The following is a 14,617-nucleotide window of genomic DNA, read 5'->3' on the forward strand; positions in this document are numbered from 1 at the left end:
CACCTCCATTAGGGTTTTATGTACATGATGCAAGTATACATGTAATGTAGTAACAGGCACATTTTTTCCTTCATCACTGATTATTACTCACTGCAGACTTCATGAGAGCCAACAAACCATAAAATATCACTTACTGTACAATGTCTGCTGTCATTAGAATGCCGACTGTTGGGATGTTCATATATTCCCATTTAGATTAAGAATATATAGTAGTCCTCGGGAAGAAATGGGGTGGTGAGGACGGGGGGCAGATGGACCAATGGTCTTTTCGTGTCGTTCTTGCCATTTCCAGGTCCTAAATGGCTGTAGAAGTGTACCAACTTGTCGGAATATCTACTCGGACAACTTCTGTCCAGGTGAGATGCATGATTTATGATCTACAATAAACTTCCAGGGAGCAAGGAAGCGAGGAAACACCTCACCAGTCGAAATTGTACACAGACTTGTGATCCTGGCGCCGCTATAGTTAGTCTGCATTCGCGCTTATAATAAAATCACTTATACTTGGTTAATATTCAAGTCACAAAATGTAAATTGGAGTATTGTTGTCGCTTTTTGAATGGTTATATAATGGGTTTTAATGGAGGACATCCCTTTGGCTGCGCTGTAAGCAGACTTATTTACGTTTATTTAATATTTAGAATGCATTAAAAAATCCATTCATCGTGTCTCTAATAATGATTGTGAACGGTAAGAAAAATTTTAAAAAAAGTGCAGTTCCCCTCGAAGCCGCTTTCTGACAGTCACTTCAAAATGTGCCGTTTTGTGGTCAGCCTTATTTACGTGCTTAAGTCGTCCTCCAGGCCAAGCCCCTGTCGACTGCGTCTTTTCCCGTCAGCCGTGTTGTAGTTTTTGGGCTTCCATATTGAGTTTACTGACATAAATTCAAACTATACGCTACTTTATATTCTAAATGGCAACAGCGAGGATGCATGTGCACGTACGAGCTGCCCCACAACAAGAGGGTAGAGAAAAAGAATGAACTTATTGACTACAACATCGGACTACAATAGCGAACTCGAACAAAGCTCTTCGGGTAAACTTCCCCCATATATGGAGATAGCTACTGATATAAGTAGGCAAACTATGTCACTAAAGTCTTGAATTCCAAACTGTTCTTTTTGGAGCAAGTTTGAAAGAAGGCAAGATTATTTTTTTTTTATAAATCTCCGCCATGCCTCCATGGTTTCATTTCAGATTTTGGGACTTAATGCAGATCCCAAGTTCACAAAAACAGGTACCAACAGGTTAGAAAAGTTGGTTTTGCAGGAGTGGTCCATCAAGTCAAAAACATTGGCAGGCTCGCCCCACAGTACATGCACGCACGCAATAAGGACACGTCCAAAAAGTTTTAAATCAATGTGATCGCTCCTCCCGTAGGTTGATGAATGATGCATCAGCAGGTAGAACCATGTCATGCTAAAGACCATTTCTTGAGTACAATGGCAGCGTTTGTGAGTAAAGTTAGAATCATCTTTGACCCAGAACACTTATGTAACTTTTTGCTGCAATTCAAGAACTGTTACGGTTCATCTGCACCGGTGCCAGCTGACTGAAGTAACCGCTTGTTAGTCCATTTTGATGTTTGTACCGGTAATTTTAAAAAAGCCAAAATATAGTAATTAGGGTTGTCTCGATACCAATATTGTGGTACCGGTACCAAAAGGTATTTTGATACTTTTCTAAATAAAGGGGACCACAAAAATGGCATTATTGGCTTTATTTTTACCAAATATCTTACGATACATTAAACATATGTTTCTTATTGCAATCGAAGAACAATTTTGTCCTTAAATAAAATAGTGAACACACAAGACAACTTGTCTTTTAGTAGTAAGTAAGTAAACAAACAAAGGCTCCTAAGTAGTCTGCTGACATATGCAGTAACATATTGTCATTTATCATTCTATTATTATGTCAACATTATAAAGAACAAGCTGTAAAAAAGTATTATTAATCCATCCAAATTGTTAATATCTGGTTTTCTGTTTCAACATGTTCTATCTACACTTCTGTTAAGTAATAATCACTTATTCTTCTGTTGTTTGGATACTTTACATTAGTTTTGAATGATACCACAAATTTAGGTATCTATCCAATACCAAGTAGTTACAGGATCATACATTGGTCATAATTTAAGTTCTCGTGTGTCCGGGGATATATTTCCTGAGTTTATGAAAATTATATGAATACATTTTTTTTTAAAAGAACAGATTTTGTGACGATAAAAAAATATTGATTTAATCATAATAGTATCGACTAGATACGCTCTTGTACTTGGTATCATTACAGCGGATGTCAGGTGTAGATCCACCCATTGCATTTGTTTACATTGTGACACCGGTGAGCTATTGTTTCCTCCTAGGGCAGGGGTCGGCAACCCAAAATGTTGAAAGAGCCATATTGGACCAAAAATACAAAAACAAATCTGTCTGGAGCCGCAAAATATTAAAAGTCATATTACATACAGATAGTGTGTCATGAGATATACATTGAATTAAGATGACTTAAATGAAACTAAATTACCTCAAATATACCTACAAATGAGGCATAATGATGCGATATGTACATATAGCTAACCTAAATAGCATGTTAGCATCAATTAAATTGCAGTCATGCAGTGACCAAATATGTCTGATTAGCACTCCACACAAGTCAATAACATCAACAAAACTCACCTTTGTGCATTCATGCACAACGTTAAAAGTTTGGTGGACAAAATGAGACAGAAAAAGAAGTGGCATAAAACACGTCCTAGAAAGTCGGAGAAAGTTATACTTGTAAACAAACTACGGTGAGTTCAAGGACCGCCAAAATTAGTAGGACAAAACGGCGCTCGCCAAATACTCAAATCAGTGAAGCATGTTTAATACAAACAGTGTGCTTTATAACAATTAGGGAGGTTTGCGTCATGTTTGTCCTCCTACGGAAACCACATTAAAACAAAAACTTTTTTTTTTTTTCATCTTTTTCCATTTTTCATACATTTTTAAAAAAGCTCCAGAGAGCCACTAGGGCGGCGCTAAAGAGCCGCATGCGGCTCTAGAGCCGCGGGTTGCCGACCCCTGTCCTAGGGTGTGTGGTGAAGCACTTTTAGCTATTCCTCGTCCAGCAGGTATGATACTTCTAAAAAAAAAAACATACTTTATTTGTCGCCATGGAGGCGAGGATTAGTGATTTAGAAGAAACAGAAACACTGCCGATTGCTGATGGACATAAGCCGCTAGCCATGTTTTAAAACACATCTTCCTGAGGGTGTTTGTGTTATAACTTCACCTTTATCGTTAGTTTTTAAGCCAAAATGCGTCCATTCTCCCTTTTCTGTCTACACACTGTGTCTGCTTGTAAGTACTCCGTGATTGTGCGCTGCCGAACATGCTCGTCTGCTCGTAAAACCAGCAATGTCATGCCCTGGAACCGGTACTTTTCAAACGGAGGATAGTACTGTTTTTGATTCATTAGTACTGTGATACTATACTAGTACCGGTATACCGTACAACCCTAATGCTAATACTTATATATAATAAGACATGTTATGTTGGTGTTATAGGTGACAAAACCTTATTTGTTAGTTGTCAATTTTAGAAAAAATGGCCTCCAGGCACGACTGAGATGGATGTCATTTGTTGGCTGTAGGTTGTCATCCAGACCATCCCCACGATGGTACCGGCCACCGCGGAGAACGGAGAGAAGATCACGGTCCAGCTGGCCAAGATCATCACAATCCCCGCCCATCAGTTGGCTCAGTGTCAGCTTCAGAACCCCACAGATGTCAAGTCTGGCATCGGGGGCTCGACCACGGGAATCGGCCTCCTGGGAAGCCCCCTGACGGTCCAGACCCTCACCCCGGTCAGCGTGGCCTCGGGAGCGCAGGTGATGAGGCTGTCCGTGCCGTCTCAGGCGCAAGCGCAGACTCTGGTGGTGTCGAGAAGCGTCAGCGGCGGGGGGGCGGTCACGGTGTCGACGGCCAATCAGGCGATGGTGGCGGCGCCTCGCATCATTAGTGGCCTTTTCAACGGCTCCGAGCTGGTGATGGGAGGGGACAAGCTGAAGGCCGCCGGCGTTCCAGTACAAGCTGTGCAAATGGCGGTGGCGGTCCAACAGAACCAGGCCAAACCCCGAAGGGACCCTGATGTGCTAAGCAAAGAGATGCCTGTCATCATAAAGACTGAAGAGCCCGAATGTTGAGAATCTTCCTCCTGAAAGTGAGTTATGACATCATTGTTACTCCATACCAGCAGCAGGTGGTCTTTTTTTGGTCGTGGGGATCTTCTCGCATAGAACCTGGAAGTATCCAACATAGGAACACAGACTTCAAGGGACCAGCCCAGATCCACTACCAAGTTTTAACATCTCAATAACCCTCTGGCTTTTCAAACAACACTACAACAAATTAGAAACTTTTAACGGACAAACAATGGAGCTTCAGTGAGATGTTTGTAGAATTATTTTCTGCAACAAAACCCAGCAATCTGACTTCAGTCACTGTAATAACGGAATGAGTGCGTGAGTGTGTGTGTGTGTACATGGGGCCTGAAAGAGATGTGTATAAAACACACACATATTGTATATCCATCCACACATACATGTATATGAATACACGGGGTGTGCCGAAAGTGGGTATACAGGATTTATTTCAACTATCTGGTACAAAATTAAATAACGCCAGGGTTTCTTAATTCGCCCCTGAGTCAAAAATACAGGTTGGTGTTGACAGCTGTGACTGTAAGCAACTTCCCGGTTCTATTTTTAAAAAATGGTTTTAATGCCACATGATGGCGTTCATTGCATTTGAAGTATCAACACGGGTGACCAGCGTCCAGCAGCTCTATCCAGCTCTGCATGCGCTATCAATATTGTTGCCGTTCTGCTGTTGGACTGATCGATGTTGTCATACATTTTTTTTATGAAAGGAAGATTTCAAATTGTACACCACAGTGTTTCACACAGGAATGCAATGTGGAGTGGAGACTAATGATGTAGTCATCAAATTCACATAATTGGCCATGACACATGTTGGTAAAAAAAAAAAAAAAAAGCTTTAGAACTGCTGAAAAACTCTTCTTTTTGCCACTTTTTATTTACTGTAAAGGGCTCTGATTACTTGCTCAGAACCATGCCTCTAAATTGGCAACAGTAATGATCCCTCCTGCTAAGTCTTCTTATTCTCTGGCAGACCAGGCGTGTTAATGAATTGAATGAAAATGTATTTCTGGGGAAACACTGTACCTCCTAAAGGCCATCCTTTGTGCGTGTGTGTGTGTGTGTGCGTGTGTATACTATATGTATATGACCACACGTGTGTATATATAATAGCTACTATATGGTTTACAGAGCAGCCTTACATTATTTTCTTTTTCATGTAGTGTCTGAAAGGTAAGCTGAGCTGAAGTTAATTTTGTTGTTTTTCTAACTTTACCAAGCACAGTATTATAGAAAAAAAAAAAAAGATCTAACATTTAAATTCTCATGAGCTGACTGGGTTTAGCATACTACCACAAAGACCACCATCATGTATGCACAAGCTGCACTGCCACCTGTGAAGAAGATACACTTTTTAGCTTCTGGATGAAAAGCAAGTCTGCTTCTTTTTGGTGTACTTTATTTTTTCTTTGTGTTTTTTATATATATCAGGAATACGCAATTCAAGTTAAATACAATTGTTTAAATGTTTTTTCAGTTTCAGAATTTAGCTGTACTTTGCAGAACATTCTTAGAATTATTTTCTAATGTAACAAATATGTATATAACCTAATCTTTTTTCTTTTTTTTTTGCTAAAGGGTGTATAAAAAATACTGAATGCAATGTCAGTCTTAGTCTGATGTCACTCAAAAAGGTCATTTTTTTTGTCATGTTTGCTCGTGTCCGACATTTCATTATTTTTTTTTAAATCAAAAAAGAGGGAAAATACAGAAGTTTGTGTTCAGACTGAACTGTTTGTATATTCAACATTTGAAGTATATTTTGTTGTACTCTTGTTTCAAAGTGTATTAAAGTAGATTTTACTCAAGCATAAAACATTTGAAACCTATTGTGTGTTAAAATATGTATTTACCTATTTGCTTTTTACTTGGAGTCTTTGACGCCAAAACACTTCATTTTTGCAAAACATTAACAAAGTTGGACTTTTTATTTACTAGATCATACTTTCTGGATTATTTTGATATATTAACCTTTTGGGAGGAAAATCAGAATGTTTTCAGGACATGTGTAGGGTCTACAAAGAGTAGATATTGAAGTAGAAAACCCAAAACCAGTGAAGTTGGCACGTTGTGTAAATCGTAAATAAAAACAGAATACAATGATTTGCAAATCCTTTTAAAAAAAATTTGCAAATCATTAATTTAGAATTTATTGGCAGCAACACATTCCAAAAAGTTGGCACAGGGGCATTTTTACCACTGTGTTACATGGCCTTTCCTTTTAAAACACTCTGTAAACGTTTGGGAACTGAGAAGACCAGTTTTTGAAGCTTTTCAGGTGGAATTATTTCCCATTCTTGCTTGATGTAAACCTTAGGTTGTTCAACAGTCCGGGGGTCTCCATTGTGGTATTTTAGGCTTCATAATGCGCCACACATTTTTAATGGGAGACAGGTCTGGACTACAGGCAGGCCAGTCTAGTACCCGCACTCTTTTACTATGAAGCCACGCTGTTGTAACACGTGGCTTGGCATTGTCTTGCTGAAATAAGCAGGGGCGTCCATGATAACGTTGCTTGGATGGCAACATATGTTGCTCGAAAACCTGTATGTACCTTTCAGCATTAATGGCGCCTTCACAGATGTGTAAGTTACCCATGTCTTGGGCACTAATACACCCCCATACCATCACAGATGCTGGCTTTTGAACTTTGCGCCTATAACAGTCCGGATGGTTCTTTTCTTCCTTGGTTCGGAGGACACGACATCCAGTTTCCAAAAACAATTTGAAATGTGGACTCGTCAGACCACAGAACACTTTTCCACTTTGCATCAGTCCTTCTTAGATGAGCTTGGGCCCAGCGAAGCCGGTGGCATTTCTGGGTGTTGTTGATAAATGGCTTGGGATTTGCATAGTAGAGTTTTAACTTGCACTTACAGATGTAGCGACCAACTGTAGTTACCAACAGTGGTTTTCTGAAGTGTTCTTGAGCCCATGTGGTGATATCCTTTACATACTGATGTCGCTTTTTGATGCAGTACTGCCTGAGGGATCGAAGGTCACAGGCATTGGTTTTTGGCCTTGCTTATGTGCAGCGATTTCTCCAGATTCTCTGAACCTTTTGAAGATATTACGGACCGTAGATGGTGAAATCCCTAAATTCCTTGCAATAGCTTGCTCAGAAATGTTGTTCTTAAACTGTTGGACAATTTGCTCACGCATTTGTTCACAAAGTGGTGACCCTCGCCCCATCCTTGTGTGTGAATGACTGAGCATTTCATGAAAGCTGCTTGTATACCCAATCATGGCACCCACCTGTTCCCAATTAGCCGGTTCACCTGTGGGATGTTCTAAATACGTGTTTGATGAGCGTTCCTCAACTTTCTCAGTCTTTTTTGCCACTTGTGCCAGCTTTTTTGAAACATCTTGTAGGCGTCAAATCCCAAATGAGCTAATATTTGCGAAAAATAACGTTTTCCAGTTCAAACGTTAAATATCTGGTCTTTGCAGTCTACTCAATTGAATGTAAGTTGAGAAGGATTTGCAAATCATTGTATTCTGTTATTATTTACGAATTACACAACGTGCCAACTTCACTGGTTTTGGGTTTTGTACATCAGGGTTATCAATTGTCCCAGGGGCCAAATCTGGCACGGGAATGACACCACGCCGGCCCCCAAGATCAATTCAAAACTTGGGAGGTAAACATTTTTGCAGCAAACCCCCAATAAACCCTAGAGTGCTCCTGTTGTATAGAAGAACTCAAAATAATAGACCTAAAAATTAGCTGTCAATCTTCACTATGACGTCACTTGATGGACGCTGGCTGCTGCGAGATCATGATTAAGAAATACATGACCGAGAGGAGTTAAATGATGTTCTCTATCCCACACGGACTACACAATTTATTATTTAAATCAAGTAATTTATTGTTCAACTTCGGCAGACACGTTCACAACAGTACATAAAGAGCTCTACTCCATTTTCCGGTGTATCGCTGAATAATGTCCCCGTTGCAACACCAACAATAGTTCCTAGGGAACGCATATCATAACAGTAGCTTCTATTGTTACAAGGAGGGCGAGAAACATTTTTTATTTCAACAGACTCGTCCAAAAAAACTCTAAAAACCGACTACACAGTTCCGGTCTTCACAATAAAAGCGCTGCTTCATCCTGCCTGCGCTACCAAAATAAGAGTATCAGAAAGCTAGCAACCTACGGAGTTTGCCGCCAATGTATTTCTTGTCAAGTGTATAGAAAAGGAGTATGGAAGCTGGACTAATAAGATGCCAAAAATCAACCACTTTCATGTGGTATTTGACAGAAATGACTTTTTTTCCTCCTCCGTTCAAAAATGTGGACGTTATCAGCACGTAGAAACATTTTTTATTTCAACAGACTCGTCAAAAAAACTCTAAAAACCGACTGCACAGTTCCGGTCTTCACAATAAAAGCGCTGCTTCATCCTGCCTGCTCTACCAAAATAAGAGTATCAGAAAGCTAGCAAGCAACGGAGTTTGCCGCCAATGTATTTCTTGTCAAGTGTACAGAAAGGAGTATGGGAGCTGGACTAATAAGATGCCAAAGAATCAACCACTTTCATGTGGTATTGGATAGAAATGACTTTTTTTCCTCCTCCGTTCAAAAATGTGGACGTTATCAGCACGTAGATGGACGCCTATCTTCTAACGAGAAGAGGAGCCAGCTAGCTAGCTAGCTAGAATCCTGTCTGATTCCAATAAATGCAAGTCATCAGAATCAGGTAATACACCAACTTATATTCTTGTCTTCATGAAAGAAAGGAATCTATGTGTTAAAGTTAAAGTACCAATCATTGTCACACACACACACTACATGTGGTGAAATTTGTCCTCTGCATTTGACCCATCCCCTTGTTCACCCCCTGGCAGGTGAGGAGAGCAGTGAGCAGCAGCGGTTGCCGCACCCGGGAATCATTTTTGGTGATTTAACCCCCAATTCCAACCCTTGATGCTGAGTGCCAAGCAGGGAGGTAAAGGGTCCCATTTTTATAGTCTTTGGTATGAACTCACGACCTACCGATCTGAAGGCGGACACTCTAACCACTAGGCCACTTAATGCTTGTATTATCATTAAACACCTTTAACTTGTTAACAATAGGGTGGAGGTGCCATCACCGGGTTGGGGAGGAGACCCTGCCCCAAGTGGAGGAGTTCAAGTACCTTGGAGTCTTGTTCAGGAGTGAGAGTAGAGTGGATCGGTGCGGCGTCTTCAGTAATGCGGACGCTGTATCGATCCGTTGTGGTGAAGAAGGAGCTGAGCCGGAAGGCAAAGCTCTCAATCTACGTTCCCATCCTCACCTATGGTCATGAGCTTTGGGTTATGACCGAAAGGACAAGATCACGGGTACAAGCGGCCGAAATGAGATTCCTCCGCCGGGTGGCGGGTCTCTCCCTTAGAGATCGGGGGAGGAGCTCAAAGTAAAGCCGCTGCTCCTCCACATCGAGAGGAGCCAGATGAGGTGGTTCGGGCATCTGGTCAGGATGCCACCCGAACAGTGTTTAGGGCACATCCGACCGGTAGGAGGCCACGGGGAAGACCCAGGACACGTTGGGAATACTGCCGTATTTTTCGGACTATAAGTCGCAGTTTTTTTTCATAGTTCGGCCGGGGGTGCGACTTATACTCAGGAGCGACTTATGTGTGAAATTATTAACACATTACTGTAAAATATCAAATAATATTATTTAGCTCATCCACGTAAGAGACTAGACGTATGCTGTTGTTGTTTTTGTCTCTCTGTCTAATCCCCCTCTTGTCCCCACAATTCCCCCCTCTGTCTTCCTTTTTCTCTCTTTCTATCCCCTCCTGCTCCGGCCCGGCTGCACCAAATGATAATATAAAAACATTTAATAAAGTCAAAATACAAGTAAGGCAACAAGAGAAGTATCCTACACTTCTCTTTTGTAAAGTAAATCTGAACAGCTGATATGGGCATCTACATCTGCTATATGATTTGCCCGAGAAGCTGGGCAGGACATTATAAAAATAAAAAAGAGACTAGACGTATACGATTTCATGGGATTTAGCGATTAGGAGTGACAGATTGTTTGGTAAACGTATAGCATGTTCTATATGTTAGTTATTTGAATGACTCTTACCATAATATGTTACGTTAACATACCAGGCACGTTCTCAGTTGGTTATTTATGCCTCATATAACGTACACTTATTCAGCCTGTTGTTCACTATTCTTTATTTATTTGAAATTGCCTTTCAAATGTCTATTCTTGGTGTTGGGTTTTATCAAATAAATTTCCCCCAAAAATGCAACTTATACTCCAGTGCGACTTATATGTTTTTTTTCCTTCTTTATTATGCATTTTTGGCCGGTGCGACTTATACTCCGGGGCGACTTATACTCAGAAAAATACGGTATGTCTTCCGGCTGGCCTGGGAACGCCTCGGGATCCCCCGGGAGGAGCGGGGCGAAGTGGCTGGGGAGAGGGAAGTCTGGGCTTCCCTGCTTAGGCTGCTGCCCCCGCGACCCGACCTCGGATAAGCGGAATAAGATGGATGGATGGAACTTGTTAACAAAAACGTCTCTTTTTTTGGGAGTAGGAATTGGGGGTTAAATCACCAAAATGATTCCCGAGCTCAGTGGTACTTTAACTTTAACTTTCATAAATAAATTACATATATAAATGAGGTAGATTCCTTCGACTTGGTCAATTGAAAAGTAGCTTGCCTGATTTAAGTCCTCTCCTTTTTAGGAGTTACACATTTTTTCATAACGTGATTTATGTAACTAAGGTGTGCTGTAGCTTGTTTACTTCAGATACAGTCAGTAGTCATTTGTTCCACTTATTTAGCGATACTAGTGGTGTTCCTCAAGGTTCCATTTTAGGTCCTCTCTTTTTCATCATTCGGGCTGTGGTGACCCGCAAGTTCAGTTCTAAAAACTTGAGACTCATATTTTTGCAACATGTTTTGCAAAACACTAGAGTGATGTCGTAGATAATCTTTCACTAGCTTTTTTGCTAGTCAAAGATTCTTGGTTTCTTAACAGCAGATTCTCCAGTAACTGACAAAACTAAATGACACTTCTCACTGGCACTCATCGAGGGCGGACGCTACCCTTTCTTCTCCCTTATCTCTCCTGCTTGCTTCTTTGTCTTGTATTGTCTTAACTTTCTTGTTGCCTCTTTTTGCACTGATCTCCAAATCTAAACATTGGAACTATTTAACTGGCCTCAACGAAATTGACAAGCTCTTGGGTTTGGGGGAACCTGCTTGTTGTGACGGAGCGGTTGTTGCTGGACACACGACGGACTCTTGGGAGAAGAAGGAGTGCCTGGCGACCCTTTCAGTCGAGGACGTGAAGATATTCACCTTTTCGGAATTATGACAACAGGACATCTGCTGATTGGAGTAAGCGTTGCACTGGTTTGTCGACAAATTGGAAGTTGCTGGCAGTCTTCAAAGCTGCCACGAATGATTGGAGGATCCGGGAAGAACTGTGGACGCTCTTGTGATTTGGATAACATCGGACTGTCTGCCCCGCAGGATGAATTTTGAGGACCAGTCATAGACCATTTAGAGTGAAAAGCAATTTTTTTTTTCACTCGCATACAAAACATTCTAACTTGGATTCTTTCACTGGCTTCGAGACTCTCCCGAAGGACAGTGCGGCGAAAACACAACAATCTCCCTTCTTGTCTCTCATGGGCACACACCTGTTGTAGTTGCCTTTGGTCTTATCGGCTGCACAACATCAAGGCCGCGGAACAGAGACACACGGCAGGCTTACACACACACATGCATCCACAAAAAATATACACCACACACACATATCCCACCCCCCATCCAACGCCCTTGACGCGAATCCCTTAGGGGTGATGGACGGATGGGCAGCGCCTGAAGAGTTGCAGCCTGCCACCGTAGTCCCGACTCCCTCCGCTCTGTTGCAAGTCTCGAGATGTACGTTGTAATATGTATATGTGCTTTGCTATGGAGTTTTTTTTCCCACTCCAGACTGGGCCCCCTTAGGAGCCCAGTCTAGATTGTATTTTTTTTACTCATCCTTCCCCGGCGTTTACCTTTTTCCCACCTTTTACGGGGCGCCTTGTGGCGACCCATCAGCGTTCCTGTTCTGTAACCCTGTACACTGTTTGTTTGTCTAATCTTGAACGGGTTTGTGCTGAAAACAAAGTTTTGTTGTACTTGTGCAATGACAATAAAGACCTACCTACCTACCTACCTACCTAAATAGACCAATATCAAATGTCTACTGGTTCTCCGGAATATACAAAATAAGACTAATCGTGAAGGGGGAAATGTGGCCCTCAAAACAAATGGAATATTCCAAAAGTACAGAGTGGCCTGGAACATAATTTTTTGACAGTGTTTTTGTGCAATGAAAGAATTTAGACTTTAAAACGTTTGTTTTTGTAAGATTAACCCATGGGTGCACACGTGGGGTCAAAAATGACCCGAAGGGTCGTTATTCTTTAAAATCTTTTAAATGAAATGTAGAAATATATTCATATTCATCATAAAACATGTTTGTGCGATTTGCGTTTTTCCCCCCATTAATTGCAAGAAATTGCACTTTTTGTATCACTACACCCTCTTCCACAAGTGGGGTCAAAAATGACCCCAAGCAGTTCCTATGGAATCTTCTATGAACCTTTAATTCCAAGCAACTCTGATCTGACGTCCGCAGTCTCACCACCCAGGAGGTAATTATTACACCGCAACATACATGTAAGTATTACCTCCATTTATGAACTTATTTTTCATTGACGGAATATAATGTGTAATCAAATTAGTGATCAGATAGCTTACTTTGTTGTTAGCCAACAGTATTGTTTTAGCTAACTGTATTGTTGGTTGACACACTTTGGACCTGACCTAGATAATTCAAACAGAGGCCAATGTTATATTAGCACATTCTTTTTAGCTTGTTAAAAAAAAAAAAAAGATTTATAGTTTTCTCTGCATTTCAATTATTGTCCTTTCTAATGTTTTATTTGTTTTTGGTTTTATTTGCTATGAGACCAGCTATGATCGTGTGGACCTTGCCGGACAAATGATCCAGGACGAATCGGATGAAGAGCCCATTGACATCTCAGATTTAGAGGACCCAGACTATTTCCTCCCACTGAACAAGGCCAGACTGACAAAGGAGTCCTCTGAAGAGGTAATGGACATTGTGTCCAACAGAATGAGCCTCAAGGGCTATTTCTGGGCAGAGTTACCCCCGGCCAGACTAAAACACTAAGCCCAGGGCCTGCACCTGGGTTTAGTACTGTCTCCCCAATCGATGCATGGAAGTTGTTAATGGCAGTTTATATTATAATAGAATGTCTGACATGCACAGACACCTACTTACATGTATGTTGCTGTGTAAAAATGACCACCTGGGTGGTGAGACTGTGGACATCAGATGTGTAAGTGGGACAGTATTGACAGTCAAAGTTGCATCAGGTGTGAGAGATAACATCAGATGTAATACTGTCCCATTTACATAGTGTATTACGTTATGTACACACACCTTTATACATATACTGTATGTACACATTTGTGTGTATGTATCTATGTGTGTGAAAACAAAACCAGTTGAGTAAAGCAATTTTAAAGGCCTACTGAAAGCCACTACTACCGACCACGCAGTCTGATAGTTTATATATCAATGATGAAATCTTAACATTGCAACACATGCCAATACGGCCGGGTTAACTTATAAAGTGCAATTTTAAATTTCCCGCTAAACTTCCGGTTGAAAACGTCTATGTACGATGACGTATGCGCGTGACGTCAATCGTTGAAACGGAAGTATTCGGACACATTGTATCCAATACAAAAAGCTCGGTTTTCATCGCAAAATTCCACAGTATTCTGGACATCTGTATTGGTGAATCTTTTTTGCAATTTGTTTAATGAACAATGAAGACTGCAAAGAAGAAAGTTGTAGGTGGGATCGGTGTATTAGCGGCGGACTACAGCAACACAACCAGGAGGACTTTGATATGGATAGCAGACGCGCTAGCCGGCGACCTCACCTTGACTTCCTCCATCTCCGGGCTGCCGACCGCATCTATGATCGTCGCTCCGTCGGTCGCTGGAACGCAGGTGAGCACGGGTGTTGATGAGCAGATGAGGGCTGGCGTAGGTGGAGAGATAATGTTTTTAGCATAGCTCTGTGAGGTCCTGTTGCTAAGTTAGCTTCAATGGCGTCGTTAGCAACAGCATTGTTAAGCTTTGCCAGGCTGGAAAGCATTAACCGTGTATTTACATGTCCATGGTTTAATAGTATTGTTGATTTTCTGTCTATCCTTCCAGTCAGGGGGTTATTTATTTTGTTTCTATCTGCATTTAAGCCCGATGTGCTATCACGTTAGCTCCGTAGCTAAAGAGCTTCGCCGATGTATTGTTGTGGAGATAAAAGTCACTGTGAATGTCCATTTCGCGTTCTCGACTCTCATTTTCAA

At 41.3% G+C, this 14,617-nt stretch overlaps 1 protein-coding gene across 4 annotated transcripts in view; it reads left to right on the forward strand.

The window, feature by feature from the left end:
- Nucleotides 1–6,039, forward strand: part of LOC133639535 (ETS-related transcription factor Elf-2-like) — a 55,744-nt gene extending 49,705 nt beyond the window's left edge. For 3 of the 4 annotated variants that reach the window (XM_062032907.1, XM_062032906.1, XM_062032908.1), the window contains one exon: nucleotides 3,637–6,039. In XM_062032907.1, the coding sequence (XP_061888891.1) occupies nucleotides 3,637–4,188 (552 nt within the window). In that variant the 3' untranslated portion in view covers nucleotides 4,189–6,039. The remainder of the gene's footprint in view (nucleotides 1–3,636) is intronic. The other variant, XM_062032909.1, reaches the window with a different exon arrangement.
- The last annotated feature ends 8,578 nt before the right edge of the window (nucleotides 6,040–14,617 follow it).

The sequence above is a fragment of the Entelurus aequoreus genome, linkage group LG22 (genome assembly GCF_033978785.1).
Source record: "Entelurus aequoreus isolate RoL-2023_Sb linkage group LG22, RoL_Eaeq_v1.1, whole genome shotgun sequence".
Taxonomy (NCBI): domain Eukaryota; kingdom Metazoa; phylum Chordata; class Actinopteri; order Syngnathiformes; family Syngnathidae; genus Entelurus; species Entelurus aequoreus.